A 27,089-nucleotide genomic window follows, 5' to 3' on the forward strand; every position below is an offset into this window, starting at 1 on the left:
ATGGAATCTGACATGAAATCAGGGGTGACCAGTCGAGCTGTGGGGGACGAGTACATCCGTTGTATAAATTGCATAAACTGGCCTTGAAAGCCAAATTGCTCCAGCACCCTGAACAACCAAGGTAGACTAACGTTATCGAAAGCTTTTTCCGCGTCTAAAGAAATTATTGCTACGTCTTGCGTGGGGTGGTTTTTGGCATAGTGAAGGGCCAGTAGAACTTTACGAATATTAAGAGTAGCGGAACGTCCAGACACAAAACCTGATTGGGCCGGGTGGAGCAGTGAGGGGAGAAATTTGGCTAGTCTAGTGGCAATTATTTTGGATAAAATTTTTGCGTCCACATTAATGAGTGAAATCGGGCGATACGATCCAGGCATAGTGGGATCTTTACCTTTTTTTGAAATGAGTTTTATGTAAGCATGTGAACCCGTGGGCAAATAAGGCCCACCCTGCCACATGCCCGCATAAACATGCTGGAGGGTATCCGGTAGGTATTCCACTGTGGATTTGTAGAATTCCGCCGAGTAGCCATCCGGACCAGGCGCTTTGGCCGTGGACATGGACGAGATAGTATGTTTGATCTCTTCAAGAGTAATGGGGGCATTAAGGACAGTGAGGTGTTCGTCTTGCAGCGTCGGTAAATTAACGGTGGACAAAAAGGCGTCCCAAGTCCACGTTAGTCGAGTCAGCTTTGTATAGATTAGAGTAATAGTCGGTGATAATGGCATTGATCCTATCTGCGCCTAAGGTCACTGTGCCGTCTACATCTCGCATGGAATGAATGCGAGTGGGTCTTCTGGGTCCCACACATAATTTCGCAAGGAGTTTGCCTGATTTGTTCCCGTATCTGTGAAAGTACAGTTTGGAGTAAGCCAGTTGAGACAACTCCTGTTGCTCAGCCCAAAGGTCAAATGCCCTTTTGGCTTGAGTCCAGCTCTGAATATGCTCCGGCGTGCGGTGCAGAACCAGGCGCTCGTGAGCTGCATTAAGCACTTTACTAGTGGCTTCATACTGACTTCTATTGTGTTTTTTCAGTTGCGTGGTGTACGATATTATCCTGCCTCTCATGAAAGCTTTACCCGTTTCCCAAAACAAATTAGGATCCGAGACGTGTGCGCTATTGGTGGTCGAGTAATCAGTCCACGCAGTCCGAAGCATGTCTTGAAAGTCCGGGCTGTCGGCCAGATAGGAGGGAAACCTCCACATCTTCGGCCCTCGTAGGGTTCCCGTGAGCAATAACTGCACTACCACCGGACTGTGGTCCGATATCCTGGCATCCAGTATGTCTGAATCCCTTATGGATGGCGTCAAGGCGGGTGAGGCAAAAAAATAATCTATGCGCGAAAACGATTGGTGCGGTGGAGAGAAAAAGGTATATTCTTGGCTAGTCGGGTGTTGTAGTCGCCATATATCAGCGTAGCATATGGATGTCAGGGCTTGGGCTAATGGAGTAGGTTTGGGCGCATTGGAAGTCAGCGGAGTCCCCCTACTGGTACCAGTCTTGGAACGGTCAGTTATGGTGGACATCACTGAGTTGAAGTCTCCTCCAACCAAATGATGTGCTACTGGGATGGCTAAAATCCATTGAACTACTTCCTGGTAGAAGGGCGTGCCCGGTGAGTTAGGGGCGTAAACATTGGTGATGGCCATGGGTGTTGAGTCAAGTAGCAACTGCACTGTCACCTTACGTCCCTCAGTGTCAGCTCTAACAGATACTATTTCATGCGAAAGGTGTTTATGTATTACTATGGCAACACCAGCCTTGCGTCCAGCAGCCGGTGAGCCATAGACCTCACCAACCCATAATTTACGTAGCCGTTGCAAGTCCTCCGTCGTGAGGTGAGTCTCCTGCAGTAAGGCTATGTCTGCTCGGAGGCGTTTCAGGTGCCTCAGTACAGCCATGCGTTTACACGGAGATCGAAGCCCCTTGACATTCCACGAGATAACTTTCACATCACATCCACCAGCGGTCGATGTAACAATAAAGTTAGCTGGGCAGAAATGCTAGTGGTCAGTGCTGGGACAGTCTTGCTGTGCTCAAGCGTCCCCGCGATCGTATGTCTCCATACATAGTCCTCAGTCCCCAAGGGTGTTGTAACTACATTAGGTATCAGTATCTGGTGTACAATGGTAAAAACTAGATAACTAAGCATAGATAAAAAACACAATGTGTGTGGAAACATCCTAACATATATGAACTTTCCTTTTTTCCACATGAGTCACAACTTTCAGACTCGGCTACCAGCCCCGTCCCGCCCCTCCCCTGGTGACAGTGAAGGGGCCATAAGGGGAGACATGAATGAATGGAAACAGAGATGATAAAAAGCTAAAACAAAAAAAAAAATACACTGGGCAGCGGGAGATCCTAGTACCCCTACAGGAGTACATGGCTGGGTTAGACTGGGGGGAGAAGCATGAGACCCCCACTCTAGGGAGGTCATATATGCTAGTAACTAAGATCCATGTTCGTGGGGGATATGTAGAGGGTGAGGAAGCAGAGGTGAAAGCTGCGATCCCCACGTATACAATATGCAAAACTTTTCAGCAAATAACAGTGTCAGTAAAAAGTGGCAACAACAAGGCAACCTGTAGTGGACATAGCCTCTACTTATAGAAGCAAAGGCGGAAACAACAAAAGTAAAATTAGAAGCAAAAGAAAAAATCAAAAATCAAAAATCAAAGGAGGGCTGGCGTCATAATGCTGCCTTTGGGATACCGGGCATCCCGACGGCAACCCTTTGGGTCCATAGTCTAGGTTGGTGACATCCAGAAGGATCGAATAGAAAGAGGGGGAGATCTCAAGTGAACGTAAAACCTCACCACATGGCCATCCCAGAGTCAGTGGAACGGAGAACTTGTCAGCGGTGACCCGAACGATCGTCCTTGGGTGTGACTCTGATGCGCTTGTGCGGAGGGTTAGTGGGACTGTGGTGAGACTTAGAAGGCACAGCCGATTTGCTCCCGGAGTATGGAGAAGATGCGTCAGGCTCGTTTGAATGTTCCATAGCAGAGCCCAGAGATTCAACGTATCGTTCGGCTTCTCCCGGCGTGGTGAAGGTGAGCTGATCCCCTTCGTTAGTTTGGAGGCGTAGCGTGGCCGGATACGACAAGGAGAACTTGACACGAAGGTTGTAAAGGGCGGTGCACACCGGGGAGAAGGCCTTGCGTCTGTGCATATCGTCCACGGAATAGTCAGCAAAAAGGAGCAGTTTGACCCCGTCGATCACTAACGAATGTGAGTTACGAAACTTTTGCATAATTGCCGTCTTGTCGGCGTAGTTTAGATACTTAACGATGACGTGCCGGGGCTTGGAGCGTGTTTCAGACGGCTGACCGATACGATGCGATCATTCGATCGTGCACGGCGTACGGAGGCCCAGTTGTTCGGGAATCATTATGGCGCATAGAGCTGAGAGTTGGGCCGAGGAAACCGATTCCGGAAGACCTATAATGCGGAGGTTGTTCCTCCTGGATCTATTCTCCAAATCGTCCAGTTTCTCCCAGATCTCTTTATGGGTGTGAAGGACCCTATTTAGCGCAGCAGACGCACCTGCAGATTCGTCTTCCAGGGCCGAGATACGATCCTCTGTCTGTTGCAGTCTCTGGGCCTGGGCCCGTACTTCCAGGTGAAGTTGCTCCAGCCCTCTGTTGACTGCCGCGTCTACGGTGGCTGCGAGTGTGGGACCCAGCAAGAGGACAACCGCATGTGCTATGCCCTCAGGCGACGCCGGGTCTGTCTGCGGCGGCGCCGCTGGATTCGGAGAGTCCGAAGGCGGCGGGGCCTGGTCAGGAAGGTGCGGCGCGGACGCCATGTTGGCCGCGTGTGCCTCTCCTGCAGGAGGGAGCCCCGCCGAGGCTGCTTTAGCGTAGGATCGCTCTACGAAACGATCCATGAGGGGTCACCCGACTGCCGGTAAGGTATAGGTTCTCCCCGAGGCCCGTAGCGGTATTTAGGGCAGTATTTGCGAGGAGGGACACGGGAGCTGAGGGTGATCACCTCCTCCTCATGTGGCGCCGGAACCGGAAGTCCTGCGAATTTGGTTTTACCGCCGACGCCGCTCCCTCCCCAGTGTGAAAGGGGCCTAAGGCTGGATTCACATCTATGTATTTTTTGTGCTTTTTGCATTTTGCAGATTTGCACTACAGAACGTGTTCCATAGGAAACCATGAATGGACTGTAGTGCAAATCTGCAAAATGCAAAAAGCATCAAAACTGCCAAAGGTGTGAATCAGGCCTAAGATGGAGCTGTCTCCAAGTGTGAGCCCTGAGCCTATAAACCGAGCCCACAGCTGTGCAATCAGCAAGCCTACCAAAATCAGGTGTGTATATAGCTAATCCACAGCATGAGATGGGGGTCGCCTCTCCACATATCCTATCAGCATAGTCCTTCTCCTCTCCTGGTCTGCGCTATGCTGTACATGGGATTCCAAGAGGCTAATACCAAGCAAATGTAGACAAGTACAGCGGTTGCACAAATATATATTTAATATTTTTTTAATGAAATCTGAGCTGCATACATGTGTGTCATTTATGTCTGGGTTCAGCTTAAAGTGGATGTAAACCCCATCATGGAGTTTGAGCTGGGCACAGATATCTGCAGTCTTTTCTTATCTCTCTTCAATGAGCCAAGTCCCGGAGCTTTCTCCTGACCCGTTCCTGATAATGCCGGACAAATTTTCCGAAACGTCAGATAAAAGCAGCCTGAAATCTGTGTCGGGGGAGGTTGCTATAAATTTGTAGCGCTCACCACCTTTAGGTGGGTGCTAAATAGTTTAGATAAGCAAGTGTTAGGCAAATTTAACCAGGGCCATGCACTTTGTTATATTCTTAATATCTAAATTTTAATTGGCTTATTATACTTTATTCAGAATATAATATTTTTCATAATGTGTGAAAGGAATCTTTGAGTCAATTAATTTCTATGTTATGACTTGCGATAATTGAAGAAGTAAATATTTAAAACCTGTCAGGATTTTGAGGAATAGTGTATATTTTATATAAGCTTTTCTTAAGTGTAAATGGAGGTTTGCATAGAATCTGAAATTCCCTTCCCCCCTTACATCCTGTCATTAGAATGTGGAGCTGTGTTATCCTTAGCCCTCCCACCTCTGTAGAGGAGGAGTTGTCTTTTGTGGCGCGAAATTAGAGCTGTTAATATAATGGTAAAGTTGGGAGGAGGACTTGCTCTTGAATTTTACACACAGAAGGACACATGTCTTGCACACAGGCTGCCAGCATACAAAGGGCTATTCTGCCATTTTAGGTTTGAAATAACCTTATATCTTCTATAAGAACCTTTTTTAAGATACAAATGATTAACATTGTACTATTTTTGTAAGCATCCTTTTGTATTTAAATGTGTACAAATAAATACACATTTTTGAATTACGCTGACTCAGATCTAATTAAGGAAATTCGTCTCACAAGAATTGATTGATTTCAACATATACTTAAGACTTTGAAATATCGTAATATTTCTTATTTCACATATTCCATTTATAACAATTGGCGAGCTACAACCAGTTCAATCATAAGTCGGAAGTTTTTTTTTCAACTTCAATCCTTGTGATCAGAGGGGAAGTGATGAACAGAGATTAAACTTCGCAAAGATTGAAAAAGAACCTAGAAGAAAAATCGATCGATTGATTGTGAAAGACCGGAGAATTTCCAGCGGAAAAAAACTGACGAGTTTTTATTTGGTGAGTAGAAACGTAATTATGGAATTTGTAGCTGTTTTAGCTGAAGGAAGTACATTAGAATTTAAAGGTTTATCGAAACAGGTCTCTGATGCTGTTTTATGGAAATTAATGTATGATCAATGCTTTCAGGCAAATGCTGACATTGAGAAGGATAGATTCTCATTAGTTAAAACAAAGAAAAAAGTACGTAATATAATGAAACTTGTTAAAAGTTATAATGATATGGTGTTTGATATGCCAGGAAAACAAAGTCAAAGTGTAACTGAAAATGTACTTTTTGAATCTAGTTGTTCAAGTTGTGAGACTTTTTGTACATATATTGAAAATTTAGAGAATGCAATAGAAATTGCAGCAGAGCAGGAGAAGAAATATACTGAACAATTATTGACTGAAAAAATTGAATTGGAACATAGAATTGATGCATTATTGCAATCTCTGAAAGAAAATGAAAATCAAATTGTTTTCTTGACCCAGGAAAAATTTGAACATGAAAATATTCTAAATATACTTAAGACCCAATTACTGCAAGCTGAGGTTTTTGCACATGTTCAGTGCTCAAGGATTGAGGATGATGAACATATGATGAAGGCAGCCGTCAACGTCATATCCTGTAATGAGTCAAATGTTAATATTTCCTCAGACAATGAGAGTGGGAAGTCAGTTGACTTAAATAATACTGATAGTAAGCAGAAATGTAGATTTTCATCGCCATATGCTCAGAGGAAAGTCTATAAAAAGTTGAATAATAATAATACACAAAAGAGGTTGTATTATCCGAAAATTTTGCCCAGGCGTCAAGAGGTTTATTCTGTACGTTGGCACAGTAATCTGAGGTATAGAGGTCATAATAAGCAAATTCATTTTTCTTCTAAGAACCAAAGACAAAGATTGCAAACTGAAAATAGTCCATTGAGACAGGAAAGGTTTAATTATGTAGCATATAATACTCTGAAAACAGTCAGCAGTCCTTAAATTAACTGCAGATATGGTAAGAATTTTCTGGTTGACGTTTAATGGCTATGAATAAGGATTGATTTGAGTTTAAAAAGATTTGGTTTTGACGTTTGGAATATTATTAAGGACTTTGATATAATTTTAATATTTTCAAGGATAATCTATTGGATTATTATTTTTTATCAATGTTTCATTGTCATGAGTATTAAGTTTTATTTTTGTTTTGTTCAAGCTGAACATTGAAAAGTTTTGTATTCAGTCAGCATGGTACTCAGAGAGACAGAGATGATGAGATACATGCCATAGGCGGAGCTAAAGCTTCAGAATAGACAGGAAATGTTATCAGGATTTAGGAAAAAAAGGTTCTGAGTCACCTCCAACATTAAAATATGTGACTTCACTTTTAATAGATGAAAGTGGAAGGCCATGGTTACATGGTTTATGAAATGGTAAGAATACTAAATGGTTAATAGATTTAGGATCTGAACTCAGTTTAACTAAAAACAAATTATCTGTGAATATTGATTTTCCAAAATGTAATTTAATTGATTTCAATGAAAAGAAAATACAGTTGCAGTTAAAGTTTCTGATGTGACTCTCGAAATTCCCGGAATTTTAAAAACAAATATAGACATATGGTGTTGCCAAAATACAGAGAATATTTTAGGCATGGATGTGATTAGTAAATTAGATTGGATTATTGATTTAAGTAATTCTACTATATGGAAAGATTCATCTAGTCCCAAATCTATGTTAATAGATTCCTCAAAGTACAGTAACGTTGGAAGTATTTGTACAGCAGTCGCTGACATGTCTTCAGATTTTAATTGGCCACACACAGGAACCAATCTCGAATTGGAACAATCGGTTAGAACATAAAAGTCTTTGGAGTCAGACCAAAATAGATACAGGTTTGTTTAAAGATATTGAGATAGTATTGACAAGGAAGAGAAGAAAGGTTCATTAGTGATTTATAGTGATAGTTCATATGTTGTACGTTATCTATGTAGAGGTTTTGTGGATTCATCCAATAAGACTCTTGTGCAGAAAGAGACATTAGAAGTAGTTTTTGACCTTGCAGAGAGTAATCCTCTTGCATATGCTATTGTAAAAATTCCAGCACATAAAAAGATGAAAGTGAGTTATCTGTAGGTAACAGAACAGCAGAATTCATTGGCAAAGGAAGCAGCTTTTGCATGGAGAGTTAGTAATTCAACCTGGAATGGTATCTATTAATGTTGTGAAAAAATGGACACACAGATTCCTTTAATTTCAGAGGAAAAAAAGGTCACAATCTTTTTTATCCTCATAGGGTGCCACAGAGTTATTATTTGGGTCATTAGACCATAAGTTTGTGTCATGACAAAAAAGGATTTTCGTGTTTTTATATAAATCACAACACCTACAGGTGGGATTCACTAATGATGATGCTTTAATTATTGTTTAGAGGTTGAATAATCACGTTTTTCTAGTTTGGAATATATCAGCAAACTTCAGTTGTGACAGAGGTGACAGAGGATGTGTAATATCAGGGAATAGAACAGAGATTTCATGTACGATAACATTCACAGTTTGTAGGTATTATTGTGAGGATGTATCGGATAATTAAATCTAGGATTGATAAAGGTTGTTGGACAAAGGAAATATTTGGGTTGATGTTGTTCCAGTTATTTTTAATGGATGTAAGAAGCACAATTTCTGATGCTACAAAGTATTCTCCTTTTGAGTTTAAAAGAAAAAGTAAAATGGCGTTTGTATTGCCTCGTGTCATAATTGGTTGAAGAAAATGTATACAAAATGGTTCCTCCTCATATTTCTAAGTTTGAAAAAGAAAGTTAATTCATGATAAAAAGTGTTTTTGTTAGTTAAAAATATAAGTTTTTATATTACAATGTTTCTTGATTAAGAGAATAAGAAATAATTTGTATATATATATTGATAAGGTAAAAAGGTTTGTGTATATTTAAAATGTTTTTTTACAAAGGGTTATTCATAGCAACTCTTAGGAATTTAGAATGAGACACCCATTGTTTTAGAAAGGTGGGAGGGAAAATACTCATTCTGTGGAACAATATAGCCCAGCAGAACTTTTAAGCTAGTCTTAAAAAGGAAAAAGGTGGGAGTTGGTGTTTAGGAGTAGAATTTTGTAACAGGAGAGGAGACACAGTCAATTACTGGAGGACACACATTCCAGGGAGATTTTTTCTCCAGCACACACAAGACACATATATATCATGAAGGATTGTTATTAAATCCATGCACATATCGGATTTAATCTTCAGAATAATCTATTTTTTGATATTTTACTATTGATATTGTTTTTTGTAACATTTTGTTATTTTGTTGTTAAACCAAAATTATCTTTTGTATAAGATAAGTGGTCTATTAAGTAGACCAGGAACAGAAAGGTTTATTTAAGATAAAATTAGATATTGTTGACACAAGTCTAACACAGAAAAGATAAAAGATGATTAAAGAATTGTTACATGTGAGGACACACCCAGAGATGGTGACACGTCACAGAGTTTCAGGAGTTGAAACATGGAAAAGTAATTGGGAAAGTCTATGGACATTTTGGGATGTTCAAGGGGTACAAATACTTTCTTAGTTCAGTGAAACAAGTATGTAGAAAGAAAAATGTGGGTATAACAAATTTTATATTCCAAGATAATGATGCTGCCTTTATTTTTTCAGGAATTAAAAATAAAAATCGAACCTGAAGAAAGTGCGTATTCCAAAAGAAGAAGATGTCAGCACAACAAAAGAAAAGTTTTAAAGAGAGAAAGTGTATCATCACTACAGGATGCATCTTTTCCCTAGTGACAATTTTATTTGTGATAAGATATATCAAGAACTGCTCAAGTTATGCAAAGACTAACAGGAATGAAGAATTACACAACAAAGATCATATGTTGTTCAGAAATAAGAGAGATGTAGACATGGATATCAATGCAGATGAACTGAAAAATAAGAACATTGATATCATTACAAAGGACAAAAATGATAGAGTTATTGATATTAGTGCATATGATAAAAATCATAATTTTAGAGATGTTGATATTAATACAACAGAAGATTTGTATGGATTTTTATGTATTGGTGATGGATATCTTTGTTGTTTACAATTGTATTTCATTCACAGCAATGATATTGACATCAAAGCTAAAATAGAATCCAAAACAAAGTTTGTTAAAATGCAGGGATCTTATAGACTAAATAACAAAACCGGAACTTTTGAGTGTAACATATTGTTGAGGAGTTTCTGGTCTATATTTTTAAAGGGTAATGAGTCAACAATTTGGTCTGGAGATGTTACTAATATTATGACAAGATCTGGGAAAATACTTTATTCCTTTGATCAATTTTATTATCTTTTTCAAAGTTTTGTAAAGATATTAAATCCAAAATATTTAAACATCATTGGAGATGAAAAAGGAGACATTGTAAGAACATGGGTTTTTAAAGTTACAAGAAAATTTACTGAAATAAGGGTCAAAATTGATATCTTTATAGTTGATAAGATTGTTCCAGAAATTAATATTTTCCCACAATCTTTGAAAATTATGGAAGATAAAGATAATTTGCATTTGATATGTGATACAAAAATATCTTTACCTCAAAATTCATTGTTGACTTGGAAAAGGAATGATGAGTTTTTGGGTAGTTTTCTTTATAGTTCTACTATCATAATTCATAAAGGAATTTTTGGTAGTGTGAATTGGATTAATAATACATTTATTTATCAACAAATGAGAGTATCTTTGAATGATACTGGTATATATGAATGTTGCATATCAATAGAAAATTATCCGGTGAAATGTGCAAAGGCAAGTGTTGTTGTTATGTCTCCAAGGAAAACTCCATGTGTCAATAAGAAAAGTTTCTCTGCAAGCCCTTTTCAGATTAACCATTTCCAATCCAGAACTCTTTTGAGAGAGGGAAAATTTGTCATTATTTTGTGGAACTTTAATGTTTCAGAATGGAAAATTTCTACAAGGTTTCCACAATGTCAAGGACATCTGGTTAATATGGAATTGGGTATTGAGAGATGGTCTGGAATTAATAATAGAAATTATAACAGAAATAAGCGTGGTATTATTGAAGGTATTTTAGGAGGGATTGGCACAATCGGGAGTATAACAAATAGTATGGATATTAATACTTTAAAGTCTGATCTAGAAACCGCTGGTTTAGTGGGAAGTAATGGTATTAAAATACAAAGACTTTTAAATCAGATTTTAGAAAATATGGTAATTAAAACTGCTAATATAATGGGTCCATCTATTTTACATCTTCAAAATATTACTCTTGATTTGATGAGAAGTGAACAACATTCTCATATAGCCAGAGCATGTTTAGAGATTCAAACGGAATATTCCACTAATTTTAAAATAATTGCGCAAGCATTTCAGAGTGGAATAACTCCTCTTGGCATTTTACAGTATTTGCCCAAAGAATATTTATATGCGATAAATCATACAGATTTATGGGTAAATAAATGGATAGGATGCAAGCAGGACATATGTTATAGTTCTTCTATGATTCCAATAGCCGGAAAAGAACAAATTTTGGTTCCAATCACTGTTTTGGGATTACCTGTCAGTAATACACAATTATTATATTATAAATTACAGTATACAGATTTTGTATTTAACAATGAAAATTCTGAATTGGAACAATTAGATTTGTCATCATGTTTACAATTTCAGTCTAAAATTATATGTTTACCTAATCAAGATAAAAGCATATTTCATTCTTGTTATCATAATCATACATTATGTTCAGCAAGAATTGAAAATAAAATAAATTCTGAATTAATTACTCGTGTAGATAAAAAGAAGGTTTGTTTTCAAATTATGTCAGATACAGAAAGGGTTAAAACTTTTTTCTCTTCTTGTACAAATACAGAAAACCTAAATCAAGGGTTGTATTGTATAGAAGGAGATATTGTTGCAATAAGTATTAATGGGTTGAGAACAAATTTAACAAATATGTTTATGGAAAATATTAGTGCTCTACCTACACAGTATAATATTTCCCAAATAGATGAATTTCCATGGGAAAAATGGGCAAATATAATTCAAAAGGATCAAGGTTTATTAATAGCTTTGGCTAAGGAATTGCAGAATGCAGAAGTATTGTTTAAACATGAACAAGGTAATTTGCAAGAAATATCACATCAATGGTCAGAATTTTCAGGAAGTAATTGGTGGAAAAGATTTAGTAATAGTGTATCCATGTGGGGAAAAACTTCGATAACTTCAGCGACAGGAAATATTTTATCACATCCTATTGTAATTATTTTTATTATTATCATGTTATTCCTTATATTTCAGTTATGTTTAATGTTTAGAATGAAAAAATTATATAATCGAATTAGAAGTGATATTAAGAAAGGAGATGATTTGTTACAAAGTAAATTGAAGAGGAAAATGGATTTTGAAGGTATGAATTCAGTTTTGCATGACAAAACATTTGGAGTTATTGAATCAAAGTTTGTTTGAATGTGACATGAATGATGATGGATGAATTTTTAATCTGAAAAATATGATTGGTATTCATATTTCAGAGGGGAATGTTATATTCTTAATATCTAAATTTTAATTGGCTTATTATACTTTATTCAGAATATAATATTTTTCATAATGTGTGAAAGGAATCTTTGAGTCAATTAATTTCTATGTTATGACTTGCGATAATTGAAGAAGTAAATATTTAAAACCTGTCAGGATTTTGAGGAATAGTGTATATTTTATATAAGCTTTTCTTAAGTGTAAATGGAGGTTTGCATAGAATCTGAAATTCCCTTCCCCCCTTACATCCTGTCATTAGAATGTGGAGCTGTGTTATCCTTAGCCCTCCCACCTCTGTAGAGGAGGAGTTGTCTTTTGTGGCACGAAATTAGAGCTGTTAATATAATGGTAAAGTTGGGAGGAGGACTTGCTCTTGAATTTTACACACAGAAGGACACATGTCTTGCACACAGGCTGCCAGCATACAAAGGGCTATTCTGCCATTTTAGGTTTGAAATAACCTTATATCTTCTATAAGAACCTTTTTTAAGATACAAATGATTAACATTGTACTATTTTTGTAAGCATCCTTTTGTATTTAAATGTGTACAAATAAATACACATTTTTGAATTACGCTGACTCAGATCTAATTAAGGAAATTCGTCTCACAAGAATTGATTGATTTCAACATATACTTAAGACTTTGAAATATCGTAATATTTCTTATTTCACATATTCCATTTATAACACACTTTAAATGCACTTGCACTGCTGCAGAGATCACAGTGATACAGGAAAACCTTGGACTGCAAGTGCGCAGACGGGTTAGGGTGGGTTGTTCCATTGACTTTCAACACAGGGCAACAGCTTACGTGCCTAACTGGCTAGTTACGGATGCTTCTGCATGCTGTCCCTGTCAATTCCCTTTATTTGTTCTGTTGTAAAAAAGTTTTGGACTCCCGTTGGAGCCAATCAGAAAGTAGTTTGGCTTGTGGACTCATGTGTAAAGGGACCTGCGTGTCTGCTATGGCTGTGTCCTGCAGGAGTCTTCCTGACTTCTTTTAAGGGGATGGCAGTCCTGACAGGATCACACATGCCGATAAAATGTTGATTTCCTAGATAGCATGTAGGATAGGATGTATGTCTTGTGTTTTGTTTCAGGTACATTCGGATGGGACGGCTGTCTAATCTACACTGAAGATCACAGATGAAGACCTGGGGTAATTAAAGCATTCCTCCTCCGGGGGCAGTTTTTTAGTTCTCCTTGTATTGGCTGTAGCTATAGGGACCTATAGTTAGGTCATTTGTATATATTGTACAGTACTGAAATTGTGATCTTGTGTAAATATTTCACTCTTGTTATTAGGGATGAGCTTCGAGTTCGACTCGAACATTGTCTGTTCACCGAACAGGGAACAGTTTGGGGTGTTCGCGGCAAATTCGAAAAGCCGCGGAACACCCTGTACAAGTCTATGGGAGAAATCTAAAGTGCTAATTTTAAAGGCTTATATGCAAGTTATTGTCATAAAAAGTGTTTGGGGACCCGGGTCCTGCCCCAGGGGACATGTATCAATGCAAAAAAAGTTTTAAAAACTGACGTTTTTTCAGGAGCAGTGATTTTAATAATGCTTAAAGTGAAACAATAAAAGTATAATATTCATCATAGCCACAAGTGATTTTAAATGACTTTTTTTTCCTGCAGAAATGACACTTTGTGTAGGGACAGTTCTAAGCACGGGAAACATGCGCCCCTTCACAAGCATACTATAGACACCCCCCAGGTACCACATTTAAAGAAATATTACACTTTTATTGTTTCACTTTAAGCATTATTAAAATCACTGCTCCCGAAAAAAAGGCAGTTTTTAAAACTTTTTTTTGCATTGATACATGTCCCCTGGGGCAGGACCCAGGTCCCCAAACACTTTTTAGGACAAAAACTTGCATATTAGCCTTTAAAATTAGCACTTTTGATTTTGAACGTTTGAGTCCCATAAAGTTTAATAGGGTTCTAAAATTCACACGAAGTTTAGGTCTGTTCGCAGGTTCTGGTGCGAACCGGGGTGTGTTCGGCTCATCCTTAATTCTTTTACACTACACACACCACACTACAAAGGGTATATGAGATGCCTCGGTTTTAGGAGGTAGGTTAGGACTGTTCTCTGGCTTGTGGATTCCTTTTCCACAACTGGGGACAGTTGTGATTTCAGGAGGGGGTGTATTTAGCGCTCACCACCTTTAGGTGGGTGCTAAATAGTTTAGATAAGGTAAGTGTTAGGTAAATTTAACCAGGGCCTTGCACTTTAAGGCCTGGTTGTCTGTTTTGGGAGAGGGGAGTGACAGAGTAGAGGGGGGGTGTGGCCACCTGCAGTCTGACCCTGAAAGATCTCCCTTACCTTCCATTGGAAATGTTCTGGAAGGAAGGTGGGCTGGGGACTTGGGTGCAGGCAGTTTGTATGGAGAGCCCTGGACCAAACATTAAATTGTATTGGAAGGGGCAGGACTCACATATAAGCTGGGGGTCACATGCTCCTGGAAGAAATGGGAAGAGTCTGCAGCAGAAATGTAATCCACACGGAGCAGGCTTGAAGGCCTGGGGATTCCGAGAACCCAGCGCCGGATAGTCAGAATAACCGCCATCATGTAATCTGCAGGAGTGGACCGGGCATTTCAGCTTGTGATGTATCCGACCATGCGGAACGGGAAGTAGCTACTAAGAGGACACAGTAAACTGGGATCAAATTTTGGTGGTAATCATGGACTGTCGATGGGAGAAAGCAAAGGGGGTCCAACCCAGCAGTGCTTAACCGTCAGAACCTTTTCCTGAACTGACTCCGGGAGGATTGCAGGAGTCAAGATAGGCAGGTGAGGCTTGGGGCGTCCAGCATCCATATACCACAGTGTCTTTCAGAGGGGCATTGGTCAGTTCATTATAGGAAAGACATGGGAACAGAAATGGGAACCAGAATTTAGAGGCAATTCATATCCTCTAATGCAATGTAACATTCACCAAGCAAGAAATAAAAGTTTGCAAAGTTTAATAGACTGTCTGCTGTTTGTGACATTTGTGCGGCGGTGGAAGAACGGATGCAGTTAACAGAAAGGTATGAACACACCCAGCAGCTCCAATGGGAGTAGTGCACTACAAATAGATTAGCAGGGAGCCGGTCCTGTTACAAAACACCTCTGATAGTCTCTGCCTATGAGGAGAGGGGGGTGTGCACCTTTCCTCCAATCAGCAATTTTAGCTATCTTGGCTACATGCCCAGACATCACTCCCTGTGTTAAAATGGTTGTAAAGGTTCAGTTTTTTTTGTTTTTTAATTAATAAACATGTCATACTTACCTCCACTGTGCAGTTTGTCTTGCACAGTGTCCCTGATCGTTCTCTTCTGGGGTCCCACAGAGGCTCTCACGGCTCCTCCCCACAATAGATAACCCCCTCTGGGAAGCGCTCTCCCGAAGGGGGGTTACCTTGCGGGCACGCTCCCGTGTCATACACTCTGCGTCCTTAGCCACCAAGTCTATGACTCTACTCCGCCCCCCGGGTCATTGGATTTGATTGACAGCAGCGGAAACCAATAGCTGAACTGTTATCAAACTATCCAATGAAGAGCTGAGAAGCCGTGTAGAGAGCGTCACGGGGCGGGATCATGCCCACTGAAATCCGGGGCTCGGGTAAGTAAAACAGGGGGGCTGGGGGGGCCGGACACTGCAAGGTGTTTTTTCACCTTAATGCATAGGAGGCATTAAAGTGAAAAAACACGAGGGTTTACATCTCCTTTAAACAGGAAGAGAAAATTTCCTAACACAATCTGAACTTTCTAAACAGTATATAAATGTGAATACAGCAGATATACGTAAAACTTATGTAGGGAGATTTGGTTCATCTCTGTGTATCATCTGAGGCTGTTCACTTCACTGGGTGTATGGAGGGATTACATCCACTTTAATGAAACTTTAATTGTTGTTTTCATTTTTTTAAATTACAGTTTTAATAAAATAATCCACACTGATCCTCCCATGAAGGACCTTATTCCTGTTATAGGGTTGTTTTGGACCGAACCAGAACCGCTCGGTACCTTTGTTTCTGTCCCCCTGGCCAAATTAATCTTCAATGTAAAAGTGTGCACACTTGAAGTCAAACACTGACACAGACACGGTTCAGTATTCAGATACTTCTCTATTTTATTTCCTGAACTCCGGCTGATATACAATGAGCCGGATATCTTATTATCAAACTAAAAATCAAATAAAAGACAGCGCGTACAAACCACAAATTATACATATTCCTTATTGTGACGAAGTATAAGCTTTAGCTGGGTTATGTCTTAAAAAGGGGAAAAGCAGGCTATCCTAGCTAAATAGGGTCTTGTTTTCAGCCCCTTCTTCCTCCTGGGTGTAGTCTCATGGTTCCGAAAACAGGCGCAATCTTCTTTTTAACTTTGCTCTTTTTAACCCTTGCAGTTTCATTCCACATGAAGGGAGAAGCTGTCAGACATCTTAAATGATTAAGGCTGATAGTGAAAGATAAGCACTTATACCTATAAGAGTACAAGAAATAGGCATTTTACTTATAACATTCATGATCACATCCATTACAGGGTGACAACTTTTCCCAGTTTTGTTCCTGCACTGTCACCCGTACCCCTGGTGGTGACTTCAAGCAGTCATGCATTGTGCAATGATGAGCATCCAATGGGGAGAGAGTCAAGCCTGGTACACACGATCGGATTTTTCTGCGGACGAAGCATAGGACTTTTGTCCAAAGGGCATTGGCCAGTGTATTACCTTAAGAAAGTGTTATTAACACTGCTACTACGCGCACTATCTTACCAAACAGGCAAATAAGGATTCAAGTTAAAACATATGTTATTTATTATAAAGTTAATACGATACAGGTTATATCTTATACTTTAGAGTCAAAGCATTCATATGCACATCTCTTGATGTGCACGCGCTATGCGGTTTTTCTAAAATTAAAGTTGCCTAAACTGCAATTTGGTTTGGGTGTAATTATCTAAATTGGGCTTCAGCATCAGTCCGACTGGACTGTGAGATGTTCAGCCTGGCCACAAGGGGCACTGTCTCTTCTGGCAGGCATGGAACTATGGTCTGGTCAGGTGCTTAAGTTACTCTCTCTTGGAGCCTGCCCAGTGGGAGTGGCCCTCTCGCTGTGCTTTCTGGGAGAGGGTACTTAAGATGCGGAGGTCATGTGGTTTTGGGTTTCGGTCCAGTATGATGTGCTGACTACATGGTCCTGTTCCTCCTGACCAGCCCCCCAGGAAGGCTATGGCCTGGGGTGCGGATCCACTTGACTTTAATGTCTTGGGGCTGACTAGCCCGAGGCAAGGAAACTAAAGGAGGATTCTGAGGTGGTTAGGTGCCGTCTCCGGTTCAGGAGAGACTCAGTGTACTTCAAACATTCCAAGGTAGGACTCTTCAGAAGAACACCACGTACGGGTTGGTTATGTTAGCAAGAGCCTGGAAGGGCTGAAGTAACCGAGAGAATCCGGTCTTGTGGATATCGCCAAGCAGGCTGAAAGATCCAAGTATCCTACAAGTGCTCTACAGCTTAGTTTTCCTATGGGTTTTACAACAACGTCTGTGGCAGAGACATTATCTTGTAAATTTCTACAACGTCTGTGACAAAGACTTTGTTCCTGAGTAAGCACCAAGTTGGTTGCTAGGCCTTGTGAGAGGGACTGTCCAACCTGAGTGATCATCCAGCTGTGAATGGTTATTCTCTGGATGCAGTCAAAGTAAGCAAGTTCTTCAATGTGTTTTTGACTTTGACACTAAGAAAAGCACCTGAATTTCCCTTTCCAACCCTCTGATCCCAAGTAAAAAGACTGTTCAATTGTCTGAGTTTTGCTAATAAAATCCATTCAAGTGGATCTATTGTCAGTCTCAAGTTACTGGGCCATCTACCACGGGACATCCCCTAGACGTGCAACAAGGAGAACGGAGGGTAACGGTAAGCCCAAAAATAACCAGCAGCTCCTTCGGAGGTTAGTGCTACATGTAAATCATTAAGAGTAAGCCTCAATACATCTCCGGATATTGTAGCATCACTCTACATTTCGATTGGGGGACTTCCATCAATCACGAAGAGGAGCCAGGAGTTCACCGCAAGACCCTTCTGCCGCTTTTTAATTGAGCCCCAACTCCTCATGAAAATCCCTTTTCTTATATATATATAAAAAGTATCAACTTGTTCTTCTCACACATGCGCAGTGTATCCTGTTATAACACTATCATGCAGACGCATGCATAGTCAGATTCTACACGTGGACACCTCGTGTGCTCATGCACAGTATGTTACTTGCAATGTATCAATATATGTTCTAGCTTATGATCATGAGTTTAAACTATATTTCTCCACTTCTGCACAAACAAGTGTGAACCTTAATAACCTCTATGTAACATTGAAAGACCAAAAGACTTAATTACCATAATACATTCATTCTATACAAACTTGTCACACTCGTATCACAGCCAGGAACTTGTCTTGCACACAAAGAAAGAGTTGGTGTCCACCCTATATATATGAGGTGCCTTTGCAAATGGGATTTTAAATTGGGTTGCCAGCACTTATTAATGAATAAAAAAAGATTTTATTTAGAATTGTATTTATTTAGCAAAAAGACACTAAAAACAAGTAACCTATGACATTACACATAAAAAATTGCATGTATACTAGAAGTATATGACATACAGGGCTCAAGTCCTGCGGGAACGCATGGGAATGGGGTTCCTGTACTTTTTCCACAATAGGAACTCAGTTCCCATTAGCAGCCGTGTCCTGCAAGACTTTGAAGTATGTGAGCTGTGTGGCGGGTGCTACACCAGCAGTTGCCGACACAGCTCGCAAAAGTAAGTGCCGCACACCTGACCATTCAGGCATTGCCAGTAGGGGGCCCAATGACCGCTTCCTCTTCGATCTGCCTATCAATCACAGCTAGCTGACAGGTAGATTAGGTCTAGGTCTAGCTGACAGCTAGATCAGGTCTAGGTCTAGCTGATGGGTAGATCAGGTCTAGGTCTAGCTGATGGGTAGATCAGGTTTAGGTCTAGCTGACAGGTAGATCAGGTCTAGGTCTAGCTGATGGGTAGATCAGGTCTAGGTCTAGCTGATGGGTAGATCAGGTCTAGGTCTAGCTGATGGGTAGATCAGGTCTAGGTCTAGCTGATGGGTAGATCAGCTATTCTGCTCACAGGACATGCAGGGAGAGAGGTGAGCTGAGGGAGGAACATCAGTGTGGGGTGGTAAGCTGGGCACAATACCTGGCAAAGTTTAATGCCAGGAGGGAAGTTTATGTGGAAATATGTGAAGGGTTGGAATAGCAGCGAGTGTGTGTTGGAGCCCCTGCAGAGTTTGCAGCCCCCCCCCAAGCTAACATACATCTCCTAAGCAGGAACACATCACTATCTCCCAAAGAATTCTGTCCAGATAATGTGCAGTTCGTTTATCGCCTTTCCGTTTAACCCTGTGTTATCCAAACTCTGTTCAATGAAAAGTGTAAACTCACCACATAAACACTCTATATACAAAATAACATTCCCCAATAAAGATCAGAACATGATGGTCACATTTGCATGGAAGCACAATAGAATGAATGCTGATTATTCAGAGAATTACCGTATTTATGTTTATTGAGGATTGTTTTTTTTTTTAATGTACTAACAGTTAAGCTTCATACACACAATACGAAAATTGGATGAAAAATAACACTTTTGAAGCATTCGTGCATATGAGCGTATCGTTTTATGTTTTTTTGTGGGGGAGGGGATCTTGGGTGGAAGTTCCCACACTTTTTTCCCCAGGACTTGACCTCTGATGACATATATACATGGAACAGTAGATGACCAGCTCTATTGTGAATAATCTGTACAATAAAGATAACCCAACGTTTCGAGGTATATATGAACAGTTGACCTCTTCTTCAGGGGTAATTTATGGTCAAATCATGTAGATCTGTAGTAAGAGAAAAAAAAATCACAAAAATTCACCTGTCGGTCACATATATGAATATCTTTAAGTATAAAACAGTTTCAGTAAATGACCATGTGTACATTCCAATGTGATACACTAACATAACCATATTCCACACGGCAGCGAGTACATATGTATATAAACTACTAACCATATATATGAACATTAAACTTCTTATAACATCCAGGGAGAAGATCGATCTGCCACAGCTCCACCGAGGTCATTTACTGAAACTGTTTTATACTTACAGATATTCATATATGTGACTGACAGGTGAATGTGCCTTTTTTTTTCTCTTACTACAGATCTACATGATTTGACCATAAATTACCCCTGAAGAAGAGGTCAACTGTTCATATATACCTCGAAACGTTGGGTTATCTTTATTGTACAGAGCTGGTCATCTACTGTTCCATGTATATATGTCATATACTTCTAGTAAACATCCAATTTTTTATGTGTAATGTCATAGGTTACTTGTTTTTAGTGTCTTTTTGCTAAATAAATACAATTCTAAATAAAATCTTTTTTATTCATTAATAAGTGGTGGCAACCCAATTTAAATTCCCATAGAGGTTATACACTCATATTTGAGTGTTTTTTTGTTTCTACTGTCTTGCATACAAACGGCACACAATTGTCGGCCAACAAACACAAAACTACGTGTTGTTTCAGCTCTTTAGCGCCACCCTTTGGGCAACTTCTGCTAATGTTGCGTTATGGTGATCATTGCTTCCGAGCATGCGTGTTTGTACTTTGGACTTGTGTACACACGCTCGGAAAATCCCACAACATACCGTTGTTGGTGGGAAATTTTAAAGCCTGTTATCCCACGGATAACAGACGGACGGATTTTCCACCAACAGCCTGTCATCACACAATTCCCATCGGAAAATCCGATCGTGTGTACAAGGCTTCAATGTAGACAGAAAGTGGCTGAAAGAGGACGGAGGAGATCATCAGCACAGAGATAAGAAGGAAGAGTGAAAACAAGAGCAAAAACAGGATTGTATTGAAAAAAAGGCAATTGTTTATAACATATGCAGCAAAAAGCTAATTAAATGTCATCTAGTTTATATCTACTTAAATCACTTGTGTACTGAAGCTCAAATCGGATCTGTAATATTTTTTTCATCTCTATGATGCAGTTCCGTGCGCTTTTTTTCTGCACTAAAAAATGCATGCACAGTGTTTTCCAATGGCTCTAGTTCACACCAATGCAGTCAGCCCCAGTCAGTTTCTGGACTGCACTGGTGTGAACTAGAGCCATTGGAATACATGGAAAACAATGCGCATGCATTTTTGCGGCCAGTTCACACCACAAAAATGCACTCCGGATACGTTCCGGATCAGTTTTTGCTTACAGTTCACACAACACGCAGTTCCAGCTCAGTTGCGTTTTTGCTACAATTTGCTATGTTTCAGTACAGTTCTGTGCAGAAAATAATGCAGCGAGCTCTACTTTTTTTTTTTCTGCACCGGAAACTGACTGCACTGGTGTGAACTAGAGCCATTGGAATACATGGAGATCATTGTGTGTGCATTTCTAGTGCAGAAAAAAAGCGCATAAAGCTGCATCTGGTGTGATCTAGCACTGGGGAAAAAAAACAAGATTACAGATAAGATTACGTTTTAACTTAATGTACAATTATTCCTTTCTCTAGCCCTTTCTCTCTCTCTTTCCCTTTCTCTCTCTCTAGCCCTTTCTCTCTCTCTCTCTCTTTCCCTTTCTCTCTCTCTAGCCCTTTCTCTCTCTCTAGCCAGCGCCTCCCTGACTTTCTCGGTCTCTCTCTCCATCTCTCTCTCTATTATAAATCTATGAAGAATTGTATTTCTTTCAGTCTTCTCCTCTTTGGGGTCTCTTATGTCTTCCATGCGGAACTCCACATCCTTGACAATCTCACAGAGACATTTCAATATTGTTTCGTGTTTCTTGCGGATCTTATGCGTATTTTGTTCACTGTAATTCTCTAGTGTGAAAATGTTCTGTGTTCCCATCCTCCTGAACTTCTCCTGAATCTCTGGAAGATGTTCACTGGTCTCATGAGTGAGGACCACCGTGGGGAAGATGCCTGAGATAAAGAAGAGACAAGACAATTGTGAGAATGCGGTAATGATGGACAATAGACCTAGAAATAACATGATCGCCTCTATATTATCAGACAATGGGGGACATTTACAAAAGTCAAATCCACTGTGTAAACTTATTACAAGTGCACTTGGAAGTAAAGTCGCTGTAGATCCGAGGGGGACATGGGAGGAAAATAAAAAGCAGCATTTTAGATTGCACATGATTGAATGATAAAATCAGCAGAGCTTCCCCTCATTTCAGATCTACCCCTCAGATTTACACCGACTGCACTTCCCCAAGTGCAATTTCAAGTGGACATTGCATTTGTAGTTTGCACTTGTAGTGCAAAGTGGATTTGCCTTTCGTAAATAACCCCCTATGTATGCCTACAATATCTGAGTTCCTTCAGGAGACCCTGTCACCAGACAAGACCTGTGTCATTTGTTTCGTTAATGCAAATTTTGTCTGAATTTTGTTTCTTATTTGTAGACTTGGATGTATTCCAATCTCCATATCACAATAGTAACACATCTCAATGAATCTGAAATAAATTATAATGGAAACACATTCCTTCGTATTCATTTGTTTCATTCAAATGACATCATGTGATAGTTTGGGCCTTTTGTTAATGTAACAACATAACAAATGATCCGAATTGATTTGGATCCATTCGTTTTTATTAGTGGTGCACCGACATTAAAATACTGGACCGAGACAGAAATAGGCAGTTTTTAAAAATATATTTTTTACATATATAAAATTGTATTATATTCAACTTTTTAATTAACTGTTTTTGAAGCACGTTTGTGTTAAAAAAAAAAAAAAAAAAAAAACACAGGAAAAGCTCAACAAAAATACATCCCATTACGTTCGACGTACGTCTTCACACTGGTCCTTCTGTGGCAGTGTAACGCACCTCCCCATTGAAAACGTGGTAAAAATGCATCAATAAAAACGCACCCATGTTTTTCAGTGGCCATTTTTGGCACCTTTTATTCTATCAGCAAAACACTGATAACCCCATTTTCGGCAGATCATTTTCAGCAGCCGATATATCGGAGCACCCCTAGTTTTTATACTAGTAAGTGTAGTGTGAATATTCTAATAAGATTATTTTTGTATTGGGGGTTGAACTTGGGAGACCATTTGATTAATTTGTATATGTGTGTAGCCCAACAAAGACAGTTGAGAATATAAAAATAAATTAAACTTATTAAGCACTTGCCGACCAGCGCACGACGATGTACGTCGACAGAATGGCACGGGCAGGCAAATGGGCGTACATGTACGTCCCTTTAAATTTGCCGCCCTGCCATCGGAAGCGCGCCACCGGCGGCGCGCTCCCGCGCTGGTCAGGACCCCCGTGAGTCCGGTCGCGGGCCCTGTGGACTCGATCGCCGCGGGCATCCCCGCGATCGTCTCACGGAGCGGCCGAATGGAGAAATGCCGTTGTAAACAACATTTCTCCATTCTGCCTAGCAACTAGTGATGCTGATCTCTGCTCCATGTGATTGGAGCAGAGATCAGTGTTCACTAAATGAAAGCCCAACCCCCCCAAAGTTAGTAACACACCCCTAGGAACACTTAACCCCTACACTGCCACCCCCTGGTTAACCCCTTCACTGCCAGTGTCATTTACACAGGAATCACTGCATTTGTATAGCAGTGATTACTGTATAAATGACAATGGTCCCAAAAATGTGTCAAAAATGTCCGATGGGTCCCACACAATGTCGCAGTCACAATAAAAATTGCTGATCGCCGCCATTACTAGTAAAAAAAAAAATAATAAAAAATTATTAATAAAAATGCTATAAAACTATCCCTATTTTGTAAACGCTATAACTTTTGCGCAAACCAATCAATAATCGCTTATTGCGATTTTTTTTACCAAAAATATGTAGAAGAATACGTATCGGCCTAAACTGAGGGAAAAAAATGTTTTTTTATATATTTTTGGGGGATATTTATTATAACAAAAAGTAAAAAATAATGCGTTTTTTTCAAAATTGTCGCTCTATTTTTGTTTATAGCGCAAAAAATAAAAACCGCAGGGGTGATCAAATACCACCAAAAGAAAGCTCTATTTGTGGGAAAAAAAGGACGTCAATTTTGTTTGGGAGCCACGTCGCACGACCGCGCAATTGTCAGTTAAAGCGACGCAGTGCCGAATCGCAAAAAGTGGTCTGGTCTTTGACCAGCAAATTGGTCCGGTCTGAAAGTGGTATAACAAATTAATAGTTATGTTTTGGATGAGAGCGGAGCAGTATTCTTTGACTCTTTTTGTATTAACTTTTATTATATAAAAAAGCACTATATATAAAATGGAAACACTGCAATAAAAACAGTAAGCCCTTGTACACACGGTCCGACGTTCCGACTGAAAATGTTCGATCGGACCATGTTGTCAGATAATCCGACTGTGTGTGGGCTCCATCGGACTGTTTCCATGGGAATATCTGATGGACAAAGTTTTTAGAGCTGGGCTATAAATCTTTCCGACAACATGATCTGATCGGACTTTGTCCGATTATGCATAGAAAATTCCGATCGTACAAAGTGCCACGCATGCTCCGATCAAATTCCTACACCAAAACTATTGGCTACTAGCCTGAACGTAGTCCTGTTGCAACTAAATAACGTCATCACATTACGTACGATCGGAATTTTTGTCAACTTTGTCCGACCGTGTGCATGCAACAAAAGTTTCAGACAAAATCCGACGGATTTTGTTGTCGGAATGTCCGACCGTGTTTACAAGGGCTTAGGAATAAAAGTGAGATAATGGAAAATGTATATACTTACCTGACGGTGATTTTCCTTTCCTGATGCTAAAGCATGACAGCATATATGTGTGGGCAGGCTCCGCCCTCCTGCCCAATTCCCAGACCGGTTATACTATATAAATAAGTCACCTCCCACTAGGCAGCATTCTCGTAACTTATCACTGTGAAGCCCCTAGGGAGGGACCTATATGCTGTTATGCTTTAGCGTCAGGAAAGGAAAATTACCATCAGGTAAGTATATACATTTTCCTGACACCAGCATGACAGCATATATATATATGTGGGATGTAACAAGCAGCAAAAGAAACAAGGGAGGGTAATGCTGAAGGGTTTAAATCGATACTTAGGTCTATCCTACACTGAATGACCAAAATGTATTGTAGCAAAGGCCGCTGGGTCCACTTTAAAATGGGCCCAGATTGTGTTGAATGTAGACCAGGTCGCAGTTTCCATCTGATACTCTCGAGTTCTGTCCATGGACGCACAGTCCATCTGGTAAGGAGATCGATGCACTCAATTGATGGATTTGTCCTATCCATCTAAGCCTTTTGAACTACCTTGATCAGCAACAGTGCAACTGTCTTAACCCCCCTGGTGGTATTCCCGAGTCTGGCTCGCGGTGAAAATTCAGAACCAAAAGTGGTAACCCCAAGCCAGACTCCGGATCGCATCGCTGGATCCATGAAGAGCTTACTTACCTTGTCCCCTGGATCCAGCAATGTCTCCCCGCACTGTGAGCGGCTCGTCCTCCACTCGATTCATCACATCGCCGGGCTCCGTTCCCTGCGAGCGTTGTGACACACGGGGACGGAGATCGGCGCCAAATTCGAAAAGAAAAACACACAGTATACATACAGTATAATGTAATCTTACAGATTACATTGCTGTATGTAATTATTTCACATCCCCTTTGTCCCTAGTGGTCTGCACAGTGTCCTGCATGCAGTTTTATATTATAAAAACTGTTCTTCATGCCTGGAAACTGGAGATTGTCCATAGCAACCAAAACTGTCCCTTTACATCAAAAATGGTTTTAGACCAGCTAGAAAACAGCGATAATAAATTAGAATCACTCGCAGAATTGAGCGATAGTGATATGTGGGGAGGTCCGTCATCAAATACTGAAAAGTAATGACAGTGACAATTCTGCAACTGAGCAAATTTCAGTGTTTTTGATTTGATTACATTATTGAATTATTTTATTATTATTATATTATTATTTGGTATAATTATTTTAGAATTATTTATTATATTATAATTTATGATTTAATTTTTAAAACTTTATCATACCCGGGATGTCTACTAGACTCTGGTTTGGACAGATTTAAGTGAGTTATTCCTAAGAATTACAGGATTACAATATAAAATGCCAAATTTCCATGCAAAATAATTGTACTGCTTTCAGCACCTAAAATCTGAAATAATCGTACCGCCAGAGAGGTTAATGGACTGTGAGCGTTTCCCTCTGATGCCACTAGGCCTAAAGAGCTAATCTTTTGACCTTTGAAGAGCCACTTCCATGAACTTCTTCAACATCCAGTCTAGTTTCAATGTTTGTGATAATTTAGACATCCCAGTCTGGACATGCTGGAGAATGATGTCCTAACCCAGATGCAAAGATGCAGACCTTTGTAGAGTGCTGAAGGAGAGACTAGAGCTAGTCTGCCTGATAATGGTAGCAAGAAGATAGTTTATAGCTTGACGCTTTGATATCCGAGATCCTTTTTCTAGACCTATAAGGGATACGAAATACTGCTTCAGTGTTACCGGCCTTATTAAGGGAGGCCTCTCCAGATGAATGGAGACGACGTGTCCCTCACTATTTGGAAGTTCCAAGGGGAAAGAACAATCTTGACAGGGTTAACAGAATTGGTTTAACAAGGTATGTGACAGTTACTGGGTCCCCGAGTGTGAGGACTAGGGATGAGCTGAACACCCCCCGGTTCGGTTTGCACCAGAACCTGCAAACTAACCGAAAATTTGCACAAACTTTAGAACCCTATTAAAGTCTATGGGACTTGAACGTTTGAAATCAAAAGTGCTAATTTTAAAGGCTAATATGCAAGTT

The 27,089-nt window shown here is 39.9% G+C and overlaps 2 protein-coding genes and 1 long non-coding RNA gene across 3 annotated transcripts in view; 1 reads left to right on the forward strand and 2 right to left on the reverse strand.

Annotated features, from left to right (window-relative positions):
• Positions 1–27,089, forward strand: part of LOC143923384 (uncharacterized) — a 931,140-nt gene that overhangs the window by 567,453 nt on the left and 336,598 nt on the right. The gene's annotated exons all lie outside the window — the stretch shown is intronic.
• LOC143923381 (uncharacterized) lies at positions 17,023–18,829 on the reverse strand. Its single transcript, XR_013261723.1, has 2 exons — positions 18,675–18,829; positions 17,023–18,584 (listed from the first exon to the last, which is right to left on the reverse strand). It is a non-coding gene; the product is annotated as an uncharacterized LOC143923381 (long non-coding RNA).
• The window catches only part of LOC143923383 (uncharacterized), a 167,922-nt gene continuing 162,004 nt past the window's right edge, over positions 21,172–27,089 (reverse strand). The window contains exon 4 of the mRNA XM_077447005.1: positions 21,172–22,236. Within this exon, the coding sequence (XP_077303131.1) occupies positions 21,797–22,236 (440 nt within the window). The 3' untranslated portion in view covers positions 21,172–21,796. The remainder of the gene's footprint in view (positions 22,237–27,089) is intronic.

This window comes from Lithobates pipiens, unplaced genomic scaffold (assembly GCF_037356315.1).
Source record: "Lithobates pipiens isolate NorthernLeopardFrog02 unplaced genomic scaffold, aLitPip1_a1.2 Scaffold_22, whole genome shotgun sequence".
Lineage (NCBI taxonomy): Eukaryota > Metazoa > Chordata > Amphibia > Anura > Ranidae > Lithobates > Lithobates pipiens.